This window comes from Phanerochaete carnosa, assembly GCF_000300595.1.
Source record: "Phanerochaete carnosa HHB-10118-sp unplaced genomic scaffold PHACAscaffold_8, whole genome shotgun sequence".
Lineage (NCBI taxonomy): Eukaryota > Fungi > Basidiomycota > Agaricomycetes > Polyporales > Phanerochaetaceae > Phanerochaete > Phanerochaete carnosa.
The window spans coordinates 28,374-43,828 of NW_006767635.1; the positions used below are offsets into that span (position 1 = coordinate 28,374).

The 15,455-nt window shown below is 54.5% G+C and overlaps 8 protein-coding genes across 8 annotated transcripts; 5 read left to right on the forward strand and 3 right to left on the reverse strand.

Annotated features, from left to right (window-relative positions):
- Window positions 1-349: 349 nt before the first annotated feature.
- PHACADRAFT_260429 (uncharacterized protein) lies at window positions 350-846 on the reverse strand. The gene has a single exon (XM_007398504.1). The coding sequence runs from the start codon at window positions 618-620 to the stop codon at window positions 405-407; it is 216 nt and encodes a 71-aa protein (XP_007398566.1). The 5' UTR covers window positions 621-846; the 3' UTR covers window positions 350-404.
- A 1,231-nt stretch (window positions 847-2,077) lies between these two features.
- On the forward strand, window positions 2,078-3,151 carry PHACADRAFT_260432 (uncharacterized protein). Its single transcript, XM_007398505.1, has 6 exons — window positions 2,078-2,231; window positions 2,293-2,455; window positions 2,510-2,626; window positions 2,682-2,807; window positions 2,860-2,933; window positions 2,989-3,151. The coding sequence occupies exons 1-6, from the start codon at window positions 2,124-2,126 to the stop codon at window positions 3,058-3,060; spliced, it is 660 nt and encodes a 219-aa protein (XP_007398567.1). The 5' UTR covers window positions 2,078-2,123; the 3' UTR covers window positions 3,061-3,151.
- A 193-nt stretch (window positions 3,152-3,344) lies between these two features.
- Window positions 3,345-7,615, forward strand: PHACADRAFT_260433 (uncharacterized protein). The gene is made up of 3 exons (XM_007398506.1): window positions 3,345-4,705; window positions 4,780-5,600; window positions 5,655-7,615. The coding sequence occupies exons 1-3, from the start codon at window positions 3,396-3,398 to the stop codon at window positions 7,352-7,354; spliced, it is 3,831 nt and encodes a 1,276-aa protein (XP_007398568.1). The 5' UTR covers window positions 3,345-3,395; the 3' UTR covers window positions 7,355-7,615.
- Window positions 7,616-7,909: 294 nt separating this feature from the next.
- Window positions 7,910-9,429, forward strand: PHACADRAFT_260435 (uncharacterized protein). Its single transcript, XM_007398507.1, has 5 exons — window positions 7,910-8,193; window positions 8,248-8,385; window positions 8,443-8,646; window positions 8,699-8,787; window positions 8,838-9,429. The coding sequence occupies exons 1-5, from the start codon at window positions 8,053-8,055 to the stop codon at window positions 9,361-9,363; spliced, it is 1,098 nt and encodes a 365-aa protein (XP_007398569.1). The 5' UTR covers window positions 7,910-8,052; the 3' UTR covers window positions 9,364-9,429.
- A 1,543-nt stretch (window positions 9,430-10,972) lies between these two features.
- Window positions 10,973-11,429, forward strand: PHACADRAFT_260437 (uncharacterized protein). Its single transcript, XM_007398508.1, has one exon. It carries the CDS (start codon window positions 11,198-11,200, stop codon window positions 11,420-11,422), a length of 225 nt encoding a protein of 74 aa, XP_007398570.1. The 5' UTR covers window positions 10,973-11,197; the 3' UTR covers window positions 11,423-11,429.
- Window positions 11,430-11,541: 112 nt separating this feature from the next.
- PHACADRAFT_186405 (uncharacterized protein) lies at window positions 11,542-12,178 on the reverse strand (the record flags this gene model as incomplete). Its single annotated transcript, XM_007398509.1, has 1 exon — window positions 11,542-12,178. One exon carries the CDS (start codon window positions 12,176-12,178, stop codon window positions 11,615-11,617), a length of 564 nt encoding a protein of 187 aa, XP_007398571.1. The 3' UTR covers window positions 11,542-11,614.
- A 157-nt stretch (window positions 12,179-12,335) lies between these two features.
- Window positions 12,336-13,683, forward strand: PHACADRAFT_260438 (uncharacterized protein). The gene has a single exon (XM_007398510.1). The coding sequence runs from the start codon at window positions 12,425-12,427 to the stop codon at window positions 13,043-13,045; it is 621 nt and encodes a 206-aa protein (XP_007398572.1). The 5' UTR covers window positions 12,336-12,424; the 3' UTR covers window positions 13,046-13,683.
- A 105-nt stretch (window positions 13,684-13,788) lies between these two features.
- On the reverse strand, window positions 13,789-15,055 carry PHACADRAFT_260441 (uncharacterized protein). The gene is made up of 2 exons (XM_007398511.1): window positions 14,870-15,055; window positions 13,789-14,684 (listed from the first exon to the last, which is right to left on the reverse strand). The coding sequence occupies exons 1-2, from the start codon at window positions 14,928-14,930 to the stop codon at window positions 13,921-13,923; spliced, it is 825 nt and encodes a 274-aa protein (XP_007398573.1). The 5' UTR covers window positions 14,931-15,055; the 3' UTR covers window positions 13,789-13,920.
- Between the last annotated feature and the right edge of the window lie 400 nt (window positions 15,056-15,455).

Genomic DNA, 15,455 nt, shown 5'->3' on the forward strand with positions numbered 1-15,455 from the left:
CTGCTCTTCGAAGCAGGACGCCGGTTTACTGAAGTGCCATGCACTGATCTTCGCACTCCATTCTCGTATTAGCTTGTACGTTTCATGAACAAGGTGCGCATCTCACGCTTGTTTGCTGTATTGATTTGTTTCCAGGGCATATCGTCTCCTAACTGCGTTGATTCGACATGTGTCGTGAGACAGCGGTCTGGACAGGCGCAGGCTACTCGAGAACGTTTTTCGCCGAATGGGCTATCCTAGCATACTGGACGTACATCAGCAAAGTTACCATCATGACTGTTGCCCAAAACCGTGAGCATTCGATGTGCAGACTGTGTAGCAGGGTCCCATTGACTGATGTTCTTCGATCCGGTAGTTGGTCTTTGAAAAGGCGCGGATACACAGACCGGTGGCTGTGGAGAACCCTAGAAGTGATTCTGTTGTCTGCCCTTCGCGGCTTCCCACACGGTCAAGGCGGCCATGACAAAGTCCATGCGGAGCAACGAATCGTACAGCGGCAGCGGCGCGTCTTCTCCTGGCACGAGGTACGACTTCCGTGCGTTGAAGCGGTCAATGCAGTTCGCCGAGCGCGTCAGCCAGACGCAACTTGTGACAGCCGGCCGCCTTTTGGTACGATACATGCTTCAGCGTCCGCCACTTTCCCATACACCGTCTGGCCGACGATCGCTGAGACAAGCTCTCCGCGTGAAGCTTCTTGTCCACCCTGGACAGACCCTTGATCCATGCTCATCGATGATTTTTCGTTGCTGCGGGCTACAACGTCAGGATGTTCGATAGGTGGCGAGGCCCGTTGGTAATGGCATACAAAGCGTTTCCAGCTTCCACATCACCCCCTGTAATCTCCGAAACGCTTACTATTTAGCTTTTAGTAGCCGCTTTCGGCGTTACCGTACTGGATGAGCTGCTTGATCTGAGACTAAGAGCACTGCCTACCGGATGGTGGCCGAGATGTTGAGTGAGAATAGCATATAACCATGCATCAGGAAGAGAGAAAAGACGCACCCAACTCGCATCCGTTTCGAACAGCATTCTGCACGGCAGCGCGCTCAAGTCTATTTATTGCAGGGTTTTGATCCCGACCTCCGCTATGCTCTCTCGTCCGGCACGGTGTATGTTATTGCCCTAATAGCCGTTGGAAGTTTGGCGCGCTAGGACCCCTGCTATCGACTTTATGCGCTATCGCCGGTGCAGTGGAATAAACTCTCGCGCAGCTCCGAGTCCGCGCTTTCGCTAGCGCTGGACACCAAGCTGGAAGGTGTCTATATAGAAACAAGCACACATTGTACTGCTAACGCCGTGTAGCAAAGAGGGAGATAATGGAGAGCCTAAAAGATAGATGCAGGCCGAAGAGGCGGTCAAGGCAGCTGATGTTCGGGCAGGCTGACAGCCGAGGGGCATTATTTGTCGTGGCTGATTACAAAGGGGGAGCCCTGGGTGCGATCTCGCCGGCGCGTCCGCCGCTGGGGCGGTACGCGACGAGACCTGACGTACTATTAGTACTTGCACGTCATGCCGGGTAACCTCGTTAACGTCCTTATATACAACACCCTGCAGCTGAGCGTGTTTCCAGGTTTTATTCTGTTAGCTGCTTTGTGCTGGGTATGCCTTACCTCTCGCCGAATGGACATTACTAGGACATTACCAAGTAGCAACACCAGCTTGTGTATATACGTCTCTGGCCTAACATCCGTATACACGCGGCACAGCTCTCAAACTTGTTCTTGCTCATGTTTTAATATAGACTGTGAGCGTGCTCCTTGAGGCGAGATTGGCTGACAACGCGAAAGACACGTAAAAAATAGCTGTACTTGGTCTCTCCTAGCACTGCTGCAGTCACGCGGGCCAAGCACGTCCGATACCCAACTGTTATGTACTCGGTAACTCGTGATGTACTTTTTAGCTGTTGTGAGCCTCCGCAGGCATCATGGTGCAATCATACATGCGCGTGAACAACGAGCGCAAAACAGCGACAGGAAATGCCATCTGACGTCAAAGGCCGGAGGAGCCGAAGGCCCCGTCCGTGGCGCCCGCTTTAAAGAGTTCGGCAAACGTCAGTCGAACACTCTCTCCACCTTCAGCCAACGTCCAACACACGCTCGACGCTGTTCAAAACGATTGCCGCAATGCTCGGACTCGTTCGCGCTGCCACCCGCCCGACGCGCCTCGCGAGCTCTTTCGCCAGGGCTGCCGCATCCGTGCACACCCTTCCTGCTCTCGACTACCCTTACAATGTGCGCGTTCTCCATGTTCTGTGTCGTAAGAGAAAGGGATGCTGATCATATAGACAAATAGGCCCTTGAACCACATATCTCCGGCGAGATCATGAACCTACATCACACTAAGCACCATCAGACCTATGTCAACGGCCTAAACGCTGCTGAAGAAGCGTACGCCAAGACTGAATCACCCAAGGAGCGCATTAAGCTCCAGGCTGCCCTGAAGTTCAACGGTGGAGGTGCGCTGTATGAAGTACGGCAATGGCTCCGGGAATGCTAACGAGGTCTTCCAGGTCACATCAACCACACCCTTTTCTGGAAGAACCTCGTGCCCGAGTCCGAAGGTGGAGGCAAGCTTGCAGACGGTCTTCTTAAGCAAGCCCTCGAGCGTGACTTTGGTTCTATTGATAGTGTGTTCGATACTAACCCAGTACAAGCGCATGTGGCTGACCTCAGGATCTGCAGAGTTCAAGAACAAGATGAACACTGTCACAGCTGCCATTCAGGGCTCCGGCTGGGGCTGGCTCGGCTATAACCCTGAGACGGGCAAGCTTGAGATCGTCACTACAGCCAACCAGGACCCGCTTCTCTGTTAGTAGTAGTTACATTGGCGCTTACGAACGTTTGGCTGACCGTATCACAGCACACGCTCCCATCATCGGTATCGACATCTGGGAGCATTCGTTCTACCTTCAGTACAAAAACGTCAAACCTGACGTGAGTATTCGCTTGGTTGGTGCTACTTGGGCTGTTCTGAGTTGCTTGTCTGCAGTACCTCAAGGCTATCTGGAATGTCATTAACTTCAAAGAGGCTGAGAATCGCTTCGTAGAGGCTACCAAATAGTCTCCTTAGCCAACCATGTATGCCACGCAGTCTGTACATTAGTCGCATCTATTCAGGACAATTACTCCATGAGATCATGGACCTTGCAGTTAGTAAGCTCGCGAGTAAGAACGCTAAGTGAAAGCCCGCAACTCTGTATCCTTATCTTGTAAGAACTTAAACTAGACCAACCATAAGCACAGCTTAATCACGATCTAAGGCTTTGTGACTCAATAGACGCCCATCTACTTGGCCTAGGAGAATAAACTGAACTTTGGATTCATCTTTCTCCTCGCCCATTTCTCCGGTTCGCTTATTTATCGTTCGTCGTGGCCTCGACAACGCTTTCCCATGCCATGACGATGGCGAACGACGCCACAGAAGCCGCGCTGGGTCTCCTTGGTCTGACCGGCAGTATCGACTTCAGGACAACGCCGACGATCCCCCTCAAACGAAAGCCGTCGACCACCTTCCTTCCACCTGACGACGACCCAGATTCTTCAAATAACAGCTCAGACTCTATAAACTGCATCTGTGGCTACACTTACGACGACGGATTCTCTATAGCGTGCGACGATTGTTCGCGCTGGGTTCACGCAGCCTGCTTCGACATCAGCGAGGGCGAGGTCCCTGAAGAATGGCGGTGTTGGGTCTGCGAACCAAGAAAGATGGACAGGGAGCGGGCTGCGAGGCTACAGAGGCAGAGACAGAAGAAAATGCAAGAGGAAGCCGAGGGGGAGAAGCACAGACGGCGGGTGAGCAGTCCGGGTGTCGACAGGAAACGTCGCGCAAGCGCAGCCGCTATCGACGGCAGCTCAACAACGAAGAGAAAACGCCGGTACTCGGTCAATACCACGCAGGCCATACAGCAGCAGCAGCAGCAACAGGCAGAGCGACAGCACTCGGGCGGCCACCAGCACCAACTGCAACACTTGCATCAGCAGCAGCACTCACCGGTGGAGGACGAGCATGTGGAGATTGACGAGCCCTCGACTCACAGTTACGTCCACATCGACAAGGACATCATTCCGCACCAGTACACTCGCGACAAGCTCAAGAGACTCGCTCATCATTGGCGTGGCGTGACTGCGCTCGACGCTGCCACTATCGACGACCCATCCGTTCCCGTCCTGCTCACTCCCGACGAGTTCCCCTCGACACCACAGACGTCCCTACATCCTCTCCCGAAGTCGTCTTACTCACATCCAACGTTATCCTCGCACACAAACCCGTCTGTACGCCCACCATCATACACTATGCGCACGACTCAGGCGATACCGTCTTCAGCTCTGATCGCGCCATATACCTCGACTATCATACCCTCGACTGTCTATCTTTCAGACCCCCTGAACTCGTACGCGCACCTCGGCATGCCGAAACCTTTTGTGCACCTTATGGGCCCTCCGCTTGACCTCGCGCTCGACGCCCGACTCGCAGGGAACAGCTCGCGGTATGTCCGTAGTGGATGTCGACCGAACGCAATTTTGCGCCCGATGCTTTGCCGCCGCGCACGCAAGAACAGTGCTGAGGACGACACGCTTACGTTCGGGGTATTTGCGCTGCGTGACCTCAAGGCACACGAGGAGGTCGTGCTCGGGTGGGAGTGGGATGACGGGAGTGTGATACACCATCTCCCGGCGCTGATAGATAGCCCGCATATCTTTGCGTGCGTCTCTCTTGTCTGTGCTTATGTGGGCTTTGGTTGCTGACAGTGTCTCCTTTTGCTGGGGCGTACGACAGCCCGCCATGCTTCCAGCAGTTTCGCTACCAAATGACCTCTATGCTGCATGCACTCTCGTCGGCGTTTACAACCTGCGCGTGTGGTGCGAAGACGAAGGATTGTGCGCTCAACCGGCTTGCCGAGTTCGTTGATGGGCAGACACCGCCGACGCCGTCGCCGTCGCCGCCAACGCATCATGCCGAGGATCCACTCTCACGGCCAGGAGTACGGGGCAGGGAAGAGGGCGGTCACAGAACGAGGGCGGATCTAGGCCCGCTGATTGGAGTTGAGAGGGGATTCAGGACAAAGGAGAGGGTGCCAATGTCTGGTGGGATGAGTGGCGTGGAGATGGTTGCTCCCGCCAAGGAGTGGATGAATGGCTGGAACAGCGAGCAATCTCCCGAGGCTGGCCCGTCGCGGTTAGCGACCGCTGATGTCCAGACGCCGCTGTCACCGAAGTCGATGACATCCAAGACCTGGGATCGGAAGGGGAAGGCCAAGGCAACGGACGACGAGATGGATGTGGAAGAGCATCGTCATGAAGAGACCACAACGAAACGCGCGACGAAGAGCCGACAGAAGCGCAAGAACGGCGCTGTGAAGTTGACTCCGGTGTCATTCGAGTCCTCGTCGAGCTCGTCACCTCAGACACTGCCAGTGCCCCAACTTGTGCCGCAGAGCGAAGAGAAGCTGCCACCGAAGTTTCGGAAGAAGTGGATACACGAAAGAGCAGACTCGTTTTCGGATACATCGACTTCGCCCACAAATATGATGTCCTCTGAAAGGACGAACGAAGTGCAGGGTAGGAGGAACACGGCAGATGTTGACGAGCTATCAGATGGTGCGTGCCTCCAAGGGCGAAGTCAACCTCTCTCTGAACCCTTGGAAACATCAGATGCGAAAGTCATGCCCCCACCTCCACTACCACCGGCGACCAGCACTTCGCCCTCTATTCGTTCCCATCGCCTTCCGAATCTATCTTCGCCGATTCCCAGCCATACGTTCGACTTGACGTCTCCTACTACCTCATTCGCAAACTTGTCTTTATTGTCTCCTGCTGTCAACGGAGTGCCTGCTCGCTTGCAGACCAAGTCCCTGCCGTTGACGCAGGTCAGTTGGACTAAGTCTGAGGCTTTGGACGAAGTTGAAATGAAGGATGAACCCTCGGCATTACCGTCTGCTCTATCGCGTCGGCCTGCAGTCCTTTCGCCTGTGCAAGCACCTCCACAACCCGCCGTTCCTCGACCTTCGTCGCCGATAGAGGATCTTCAGAGACGACGAGCTCCTATAATTCAGGATGCAGTCATGCCGGCCCTGCGACAGTTCGAAGATATCTCAGGCCGCGACACTGCTTGCGCCGAGGATGTCGACGAGCACATACTCGCCACTTCCCCTGCATCTTCTCCTGCAGAGGATATTTCGACAGACGTAAGGTTTATGTCTGTAGTTGACGCGTCTAAGGAGCCGTTACTATCAACTGAGCCTCCCGCGCGGCAGCTTTCGGAGGAGCACGAAGTGATCAAAGCCGAGCCGCCGAAGACTCCTCCGCCTCCAGCTATTGAGGAGCTACCTCCGCCGAAGGTGAAGTTGTCGTTGAAGGACTTTGCATTACGCAAGAAGAAACAGCGTGAGGAGACTAAGGCCAGCTCGTCACCATCCGTGCCCACTGCTCCACTTGCCCCTGAGCCTCCTTCGGAACCAGCACGCAAGGACAAGGAGGAAGCTTCGATGCCGTTAGAGTCGCCCAGGGTCTCAGATTTAGAAACCGATGCTGTGGTCGTAGCGATCTCTACGGTAGAGGAACAGAATCAGCCAAGACATGAGGAGGCCCAGGACGCTCGCATGGAAGCTGGTATGGTGTCTGTCGAAGATCCTTCGCCCAAATTCCAGGATATTACACCAGAAGCTGCCCTTGGTACCTCTCCGCAGCCGGTCGACGACAGCATGGACACCGATGATGTCCCAGTATCACTCACTGCTAAAGTGGAGTTGGTCGAAGCGAGATTACCTAGCCCATCGCCTCCCCGGATTGTCGTCGACTATTCGCCTCAGTTACCGACAAGAAGACCGGATCCTCCGCCCTCGGTCACATCGCAAATCAATCAGGAGAACACCGAGTCTCGCCGTGTACAAGCTCGCTCACCCGTTCCATCACTTTCTCAACATACCCTCGCGCGCACAGTGTCTCGTGAAGACGGCGAGATATTCAGTCCGCCGCCATTGAAACCTTTACCTTTAGCACCGCGTGCGCACTCTCCACCGACACAGCCCCGCTCATTTCATGTTCACTCAGGGAGCACGTCTCCCGTGCGCCCGCCGCAACCGCCGCCACGCCGACCACTTCAGCCTGCAGCACATCGCTCACAGCTGCAAATTGGAGGACCAAACTCGAGGCCCTTGCCGAGTGGGCCTCGCGCGCTGCGCGGACTCAGTGGTAACGGTAGTCACTATTACCCGCCTTTCTCGGGTGGCGGTAGTGCGCCGCGTGCGCCGTCCGCCGACCGAGACCGGGACCACCGGATGGACTGGGACCGCGACGGTCGTCGAGGAAGCTCCTGGGGTCGCGGTCGTGGAGGTGGCGGTTGGGGACGGTAGCTTCGGACTAGCCAGCCATGGTACAGCCAGCAAGTCCCAGCCGTCCTTGTTCCTCTCTTGCTCTCCTCTGTCCCCATCATCCTTCTTGATTTCCAGCTCCCTCTTTTTCTTACTGTGTTGACCGCACTTATCCTGTCGCTGATGCTGCTGTAATATCCCCATGCTCCGTAGGTACCATACGCTTGTGACAGCCCCTTTCTAATCGTCCGCTGTCGATGTTTTCCTCCATCCCTCTCCGCAGTACTTGTACATCTCAGTAGACTTGTAGCCTGACATGTTCCTATGTTCTCTTATAGGCCAACGACATGCAATGCAATATGATATGCATGAACCTTCAGTTTTATCGTTACGGTTATGTCTTAAGCCAGCAGGTGGAGACGCTCGCACTTGGTTTTGCATCCGCCGATTTCCACGCCGGAGGCTGAAGACGTCGTTCGGGTCAAGGACTCGAAGAGTGGCACATTGATGGTGCTTCCATCTCTGCTGGTATGAAGATGCTGACTGGAGTAGTCGTCTAGGGTCCACATTATTAACCGCTGCGAAAGTGGGGGGGTATCCGGCCAAGGCGCGCTAAATGTGCCTAAGTCTCATACGGTGTGGCACGATGCCCAGAGAGTTATATACCGAGGCCACTCTCGATAGGAGTGGACATAACAATACGCCTTCACATCGTAAAAATCAGCTTTTATATCGCTAGGATGACCTCTGAGGTCGATCGACCTGAAATCCTCACTGACCGTCAGCAGTTCGAGGGTGTTTTCAAGGTCGTCCGGGATGAGCTAGTGGCGAATGGCAGGGTGCAGGGTTTACCTAACGATGCGATTGAGTGGTTCTCCAACGTACGTGTATTTGCGGTTTGATGAGATTTTTGTTAAGCTTGAGTATCTGCGCAGAATCTGGACTATAACGTCCCCGGAGGCAAGCTCAATCGTGGTCTTGCCGTCGTAGAGACCATCAGGATTCTCAAGGGCTGCGAGCTCACTTCTGACAAGTATTTCCAAGCGGCCGTCCTTGGTTGGTGTGTCGAGCTGGTGAGCCCAGGACGCTTAACGTGGTGGATATAAAGCTGATAATACTACGTTAACCAGCTGCAGGCGGTCTTCCTCGTTTCGGACGATCTAATGGACTCGAGCATCACTCGTAGAGGCCGGCCGTGCTGGTATCGCAATGCGGAAGTTGGGCTTATTGCTGTCAATGATGCATGCATGCTCGAAGGAGCAATTTACTGGCTTCTGAAGAAACACTTCCGCACCGAGCCGTTCTATGTTGACTTGCTTGAGCTTTTCCAGGAGGTTCGTCGTCGTCAATCAAAATGCTCTACTCAACGAGTCACCATCACTCTAGACCATGATGCAGACCGAACTCGGCCAGCTGTTGGATCTCATTACCGCGGCCGCTGACAAAGTTGACCTGTGCAAGTTTTCACTCGAAAGGTATGCGCATAGACTCATCAACAATCTGTCAGTCCTGACTCCGTGTCTAGGCATCGCCTAATCGTGCTCTACAAGACGGCGTACTACTCCTTCTACCTCCCTGTCGCGCTTGCGATGCATCTTTGCGGGATCACGCACCAGCCTTCCCAGCAGGACCCATACGGTGTCGCGGCCTCTATCCTGTTGCCGCTCGGCGTGTACTTCCAGGTGCAAGATGACTACCTTGACTTTGCCGGGACGCCAGAGCAAATCGGGAAAGTCGGCACGGACATCGTCGACAACAAGTGCTCGTGGTGCATCAACACTGCGCTGGCGGTGGCGTCGCCTGAGCAGCGCACGGTGCTCGAAGCACACTATGGACGGAAGGACGCCGAGTCGGAGAGGAAAGTGAAGGCTGTGTTTGAGGAGGTCGGCATTCGTGAGAAGTACGCTGCGTACGAGGAGGCGGCGTACGAGAGGATCATAACGCTTATTGAGGTAATTCCTGAAGGTGGGCCAGGCGAGGATGGCGACATCAAGCTGCAGCGTGCGGTGTTCAAGAGCTTCCTCGATAAGATCCACCGGAGGCAAAAATGAGATTCATCGAGCTGAGGAGTAGTACCTTCATGCTTAGTCTTGCTCCCGAATGATACTCAAATGAGCATCTTAGATCGTGAATTTCTCCGGAGAATGTAAATTGTCAGGACATTAGGCCCATGGGCTCCAACTTAGTTTGCCCATGGTACAAGCGATGGCGAGTGTTTAGTGATATACTAGAGCAAACACATCCTTTAACAATGCCGTGAAATGCCTGATACTGTGGATGCACAGAGCACGCAACGAATGACGCTGTGCATTTATGGGGACTGGTCCTCCATCGGGCGGGGGTACATTGAACTTCGCCGCACATAATTCTCGGACTGGCTGAGTGTTCGTCCAGGGCTTAGGGCCAAGTCTGGAATATAGACACGTAAGGAGTGGCAAAGAAGCTTACCTCCAAATACCCTCTCATCGGCAAAATCCAAGCGTAGTATTGGATCTTAGTCCGAAACTTGTAAGAGAGCCATGATACGGCATGTTTCCGGCCGGAGATCATACTAGGACGCCTCTATAAGCAGGATATCTACCTGAAAAGCAAAGTATGCCTCTTCGCTCATCTTGAAGGCCCTCAGAGAAAGCAACCCGGCGGCTTCGTCGTTGGGACACTGAACGAACACCTTTTCCAGAATTTAGTGAAACATTTTTGCGAATAGTTATGGTGAATAGTCGAGCGCCGCGCGGGGTCATCGCTGAGAAACATGCTGCTGCGTGAGATGAATGAGACTGTGGGCGCATATACCCCCAGGTGAACTTGATGCATAGTGGCGGTTGCGGAAGAGGGTCTGGCTGCCGTCGGTGATGGCCGATCACGACACTATCTTGCGCCTCCGGTGTCCATTGCTGCCTGCGCTGGGTTAAATTAAAATTCTATTGCGCTGAAGCATTCAAGAGAGTATCTTTCATGAGTTATGCAGCATGGTGAGCATAGGCTGAGGTGGTGGCGTCTCCAAGAACGCCTTCTGGCCCAAAGTAGGCATGGCGCATCAGATCTCCCCTAAGATGACGCATTAAGGGCGCATCATCTGAGAGTCACGCTGTTGTGAACCGGCCTTTGTCAGTACAGCATATAGAACCCCGACCCGCATGCATCTTCTGAAACACATTCTGCAATCAAGTTCTGCCATGGTGGCGGGAATCTAGTCCTCAAGGCCTCATCTGCAGACGGGTCGTGCTATACGCATATCGCCTCGGCAGAGGAACTCAACCTAGGCTGGACTCCTAGCGTGCTTCATCGTATCTCTTGAGATACTTATCGCATCTTCGGGACGATTTATCCTGCCTCCGAGACCTACGTATCTTTAACTTTTACGGTAGCCAAGGCTGGACAGAACGCGTATGCCCAGCCAGCTACACGAGTCTGAACATAATGGGGTCAAGGACACTCCTCCGCACGCTCCTTGTTGTGATAGGTACAATGCTGAGGCATGATTTCTTGTGTTGTTTGAGCTCTCAATTCACCTTCAGGCTTCACATGAGAATGGGCCGCAAGCCTACTGTGGCGGAGTGGGCAGTACAAGCCGTAACGCACAACGCACCCCTCATCAGCTTGTGATTTTAGTCTCGGTCTCACACTTCATGGCCTATCGCGGGCCTAAAGGGAGCCCAAGCAAGTGTAGGTTCGTCTGGCCTTGTATATATGTCAGGCTTTCAGCAAGGACTGTATCTGCATATAGGACTACCCTGAAAAGCACTTTATTTGGCCCTACAAACCGACATACCATGCATAATTTAGGGCTGGTTAGTATCGTAGAGGGCAAGTTGACCTGTCACGTCTCACTGGCTGGTTCGTACCATCCACTCGCTACAGCATCACTAATCAGCCGGGGCCCATATGCCGTCGTGCGGTACTCAGGCTACAACCACGCTCGTCAGCGCCCAGGCCGAAGGGTTCGTCCTCTTTCTTGGCAGCCTCAGTTCGTGCGTGAGCGAATTTGTGCGCGGAATACTTTTGGAGACGGCCGTCGACATTGGTATCCCGCTGTCCAATGGTGTCTGCCTCGTCCGTGACATTGACAGGGTCCATGAGGAGCCTGAAGTCCTGGATGGGGTGTCTTAGTGAGTGTGGATGAGAAAACAGGACGGCACATGCTCCCGTATGCTGCTTGAAGTGCTCTCACGAGATCGCCCGCCCATGTCACCAGAAATTTGCTTTCCTGTACGACCAATCTGTACTGCACGTATTAGTGGCGCAGCTTGTCAATGTCACCACCCACTCGCACACCTATGCTTTACCGGTGACCGCGAGAAATTACGAGGTGGCTGCCAGATGAACCAGTGCATTACCGGCAATCTCGACTGGCCTCGCTTGGCGCACCGCTTCTAGGTACGGGCTGGTGCTTCGAGAATCTGTAATTATAATTGAATGTGAGATTAACCAACATGAAATGGTTTGTCGAACCCTTGAAATGCCGAATGACGGACGAAATTGCGCGAGACGCTGTGAATGGTACGAAGATTCTGAGTAGGTGCGCTCTGGTAACCCGATACATGCTTCTCGTAGATCAATGACCTCGGACAAAGTTCCAGCGTAGATTCTGAACGATTCGACGTCAATGAAGTATTCATCGAAGAGTGATGCAATGTTTTCATACCAAGCCGCAGCTTTTTGGGGTTTGGATCGGCGGTATCCTGGGCCTTGGTTCTGGCGGATAACAACAGGAGCACCGTATAGCGGACGGGCCGACACGGTCCAGCGCGCGAATGATGCCCATCGTGTGTTCGTGTTTCCAAACCAAGTGTACGAGACGACCCAGGCAGAGCCGGGCATCGCCTTCACCCTGTCCAGATGCGCACATGCGGAAAGCGCTCTCATCGGGGACCCGGACACATGTCGGTAACTTCCCACACTGTCAAGGCAACGCAGTACAGTGCTGTTCGCCGGCGAGTCTCCTTTCGTGCAAAATCGCTCCGCGGAAGTCCCGGCTCCGCTGGGTTCACATGATGCGTGTTCCCTGGGAATGACGTCCACGCGCTTCATGCCCGTATATCATGCCGTGGTGCATGCTCGCTGCGAGGCATTCTGTTCCCTATCCATAAGATGAGCTTGACAAAACAGAGGATGGATCCACGAAGAGAGGCAACACTCGAGCTCAAGGATTCACGAAGCACGCTCGTCGAGGAGCCCGACAAGCCCCCGGTTCGCTCAAACACGCCGCACCCCCTTACGAACGGTGCCCCAGCGACGCCAGGCTCGCCGTTCAGCGCGTCTTTCAACCCTAATGCGCCCACACCCCGGACGCCGCCTGAGGGCGTAATGTTCTCGCCCATGACGCTTGCGTTGGCGAACCCGCCGCCGGACAATTCCCTTGCGCCGCCTGCGAGCGCCGAGGCGTGGCGGGGCAGTGTTACCTCGTCGCTCACTGCCCTCGCCGCGCAGTTCGCAGTCGCGTCGCAAGCTCTCTCCGCAATGCCGAATCCCGAACGCGAAAGCCCTGCGTTCACCGCGGCACTGGATGTCGTCGAGCAGGCGCAGGCACGGCTGAAGGATGAGCTCGACGTGCTTCGAGAGCAAGTTGAGTTTTTGCGCGTGCGCGAGAAAGGCTCGGCTGAGAAGGGACGGGAGCGCGAGCAGGTGGATGTTCCGGTAGATGCATACGAGGAGCGTCTGCACGCTGTGGAGAAGAAGGTAGAGGACATCGCAGAGTCGATCCGTCTCGAGTATGTTGCAGACTTATCATGAGGCTTGCGAATAGCTGAAGAAGCGATTACAGCCAAGCTCGCCTGTACGCCCGCTTATTGAACTCGACGATCACCACGAACAAGATGCAGCTCACCCCGTTGGTGATGGCGAACGGCAAGACGCCTCAGAACTTCCCGGCGACGAAGGGCGAGTTTGAGCATCTGACGAGTAAGCATTAAGCACTACAGCTCGCGCCGGTGTCTGATGCTAATACCTGATCTCAGAGGAGCGCTACGAATTCCTGCTGAAGTCATACGGCGTGCCGTTCAAGGGCGACACCGCTGCGAAGAGACAGCTATTGCGCGAGTTTATCGGGCTGAGCCCAGCTAAGTCGTGAACTCTGCACCGCCGGGGGAGCCAGGGTCACCACAAAGAGCTCACAGGCCAACTGCGAGGTCGGCAAACGCCATTATGATACCATTCATGTCCTAGACGTCTTGTATACCTCAGCACCAGGGCTGGTCAATTCATTTAGAGCGATACGTACACCTTCACCTCAATGTGCACTTCGTGTCCACTGTGTTGTCCTTGATGAGGAGTTTTTGAGCGTTTAGCTGGCTGGTAGCGCTGTGATAGCCACGACAAACGTACCAGTGCTACCCTCTATAGCAGATAAAATATTCTCGCTTTAAATCAGGGCCTAAAAAGATGTCAACAGCAAGCATCACAGCCACAGTGTTGTCGCTAGGTCGTCGTTGTAAGGGACTTTTATCGCTAAAATCTGGCATTGGGCCGGGAGCGGTCTAATATCAACTTCACATAGACGGGTACAGGCAAGTGGTGATTAGTGCGAGTCGCAAAGCCCTAGCTGTCATGTAGAGTAGTAAACCATGCAAACGAGCCTATTACTGCGTCCGAGAGAGAACACGACGCGGTTACTCGCGTACCTTCCCAAACCTCAGCAATTGTACCGTCTCCTTCCCGCCCTTCACAATCTGCTCATCGGGGATCCTCTCAAGCCGAACGAGCTCCCGATGAACGTAGCGTACAATGTCGGCCATGAGCTCGGGGTACTGGACATACTTTCCGGCTTCATCAGGTGCAAAATCATGCACACCCGACCCGTCATCGCGCGCCTCCTCGGCTTCGAGCCCAATCTTGTCAATCTTGGCGACCTTTTCCACCTCGCCACCGACAAGGTTCACGCTGCGGCGAAAATAGGGCTTGTCGCTCTGTGCTTCGGGCGAGGACGGATACACGATACCGCGCGCGCCACGCGCGCCAAGGAAGTTGCGCCAGACTGCGGCGGCCATGTCTGCGTCACCGCGGATGAGGCCAAGGTCGAAGGACATGCCGAGACCAGTCCACTGCTCCTTCAGAATTTTCATCTGGCGCGTCACGAGTCGCTCGGGTGCCTTGCCCTTCGGCTGCTTGTCTGCGTTCGCGACAGTGTAGAAGCTCGTTGGCGTGGTGTATGTGCTCTGCGGCGCGGGTTCTGGTGGCGCATTTTTCGGCGGGATAGCAGGCTGCAAAACCTGGCGAATACGGTCTTCCACGTCGAGGAAGAAGTGGTCGACGAGGGCTTGGATGTAGTACTTGCCTATTGGGTCAGGCAGCGCACGGAGCCGGACGGTGAGCAGCCAGATATGTAGGTTTGTTATGGAGAACCACGATTGGAATGTCGGAGGAAGGCTGCATTCTGTGCGAGTTGGTCAGCATGTGCTTGCGTGAAACATAAACATGGGCCAACGGAAGGCGGCAGTTTTGACCGTTCGCTTAAGCGTTCTGGAGAGACGAATACTTCAACGAGAACGTGAGTGATATTCTCGGTGAGTATCACGCTGGACAACAGTCATAGTCCGACGCTAAGACAGACGCACATACCATCCTGCCAGAACGCGTTCTCCTCCTCCGCTTTGGGCACGCATAGCTGCTCGTACATCATGAACGCCCGTCGTCCAGCGACCTGCTTCGGCGAGTTGAAGCCAAGAAGTGGCGCGATGCTGATAAGGAGTTTTTTCGCAGTTGGCGATTGCCGAATTCTCTGTTCCAACCATGTCCGTCTCGGTTCGGGTTTTGGTTGAGGAGCCCGCGAGGTCGACGACGTGGCCTTTTGGTGGAGGGGTGGGGCTGTCGATAAAGTCCGACGTGCGACGTTTCGAATATTGGCTTGCCGTAGGCCACAAGCAAGGATGGACCGGGTGATCATGCCGGACAGCGGAGGAGAAGATAAAGACGAACGGAGTACTGACGTCGCGCGTCGGACCTGAAAGGTTGTGTTATCTCATTAGAAAGAGCACCCACCCCATAAAAGAGAGCATTCATCAACAGATAAGACGCACATAAGGTCTAGGTAACAACTAATTTGAAATAGCTTAGCAGTTCACTGATAGCGAGTCCGAAACCATGCTTGACAACATGCTTTACGAAAGTAACTTCTGGCGTGATGGATCATCTGCGACCACTTGCG

What these genes read in the sequence shown, in the direction of transcription:
- PHACADRAFT_260429 (XM_007398504.1), bottom strand. Translation starts at nt 620, where the DNA reads ATGTATCGTACCAAAAGGCGGCCGGCTGTCACAAGTTGCGTCTGGCTG.
- PHACADRAFT_260432 (XM_007398505.1), top strand. Translation starts at nt 2,124, where the DNA reads ATGCTCGGACTCGTTCGCGCTGCCACCCGCCCGACGCGCCTCGCGAGC. An exon ending in CTCTCGACTACCCTTACAAT is followed by an intron (nt 2,232 to 2,292) that starts GTGCGCGTTCTC and finishes ATAGACAAATAG; the next exon opens with GCCCTTGAACCACATATCTC. An exon ending in TGACTTTGGTTCTATTGATA is followed by an intron (nt 2,627 to 2,681) that starts GTGTGTTCGATA and finishes CAGGATCTGCAG; the next exon opens with AGTTCAAGAACAAGATGAAC.
- PHACADRAFT_260433 (XM_007398506.1), top strand. Translation starts at nt 3,396, where the DNA reads ATGACGATGGCGAACGACGCCACAGAAGCCGCGCTGGGTCTCCTTGGT. An exon ending in GATAGCCCGCATATCTTTGC is followed by an intron (nt 4,706 to 4,779) that starts GTGCGTCTCTCT and finishes GGCGTACGACAG; the next exon opens with CCCGCCATGCTTCCAGCAGT. An exon ending in TGTTGACGAGCTATCAGATG is followed by an intron (nt 5,601 to 5,654) that starts GTGCGTGCCTCC and finishes TGGAAACATCAG; the next exon opens with ATGCGAAAGTCATGCCCCCA.
- PHACADRAFT_260435 (XM_007398507.1), top strand. Translation starts at nt 8,053, where the DNA reads ATGACCTCTGAGGTCGATCGACCTGAAATCCTCACTGACCGTCAGCAG. An exon ending in CGATTGAGTGGTTCTCCAAC is followed by an intron (nt 8,194 to 8,247) that starts GTACGTGTATTT and finishes GTATCTGCGCAG; the next exon opens with AATCTGGACTATAACGTCCC. An exon ending in TGCTTGAGCTTTTCCAGGAG is followed by an intron (nt 8,647 to 8,698) that starts GTTCGTCGTCGT and finishes CCATCACTCTAG; the next exon opens with ACCATGATGCAGACCGAACT.
- PHACADRAFT_260437 (XM_007398508.1), top strand. Translation starts at nt 11,198, where the DNA reads ATGCCGTCGTGCGGTACTCAGGCTACAACCACGCTCGTCAGCGCCCAG.
- PHACADRAFT_260438 (XM_007398510.1), top strand. Translation starts at nt 12,425, where the DNA reads ATGGATCCACGAAGAGAGGCAACACTCGAGCTCAAGGATTCACGAAGC.
- PHACADRAFT_260441 (XM_007398511.1), bottom strand. Translation starts at nt 14,930, where the DNA reads ATGATGTACGAGCAGCTATGCGTGCCCAAAGCGGAGGAGGAGAACGCG. An exon ending in GAACGCGTTCTGGCAGGATG is followed by an intron (nt 14,685 to 14,869) that starts GTATGTGCGTCT and finishes CAACTCGCACAG; the next exon opens with AATGCAGCCTTCCTCCGACA.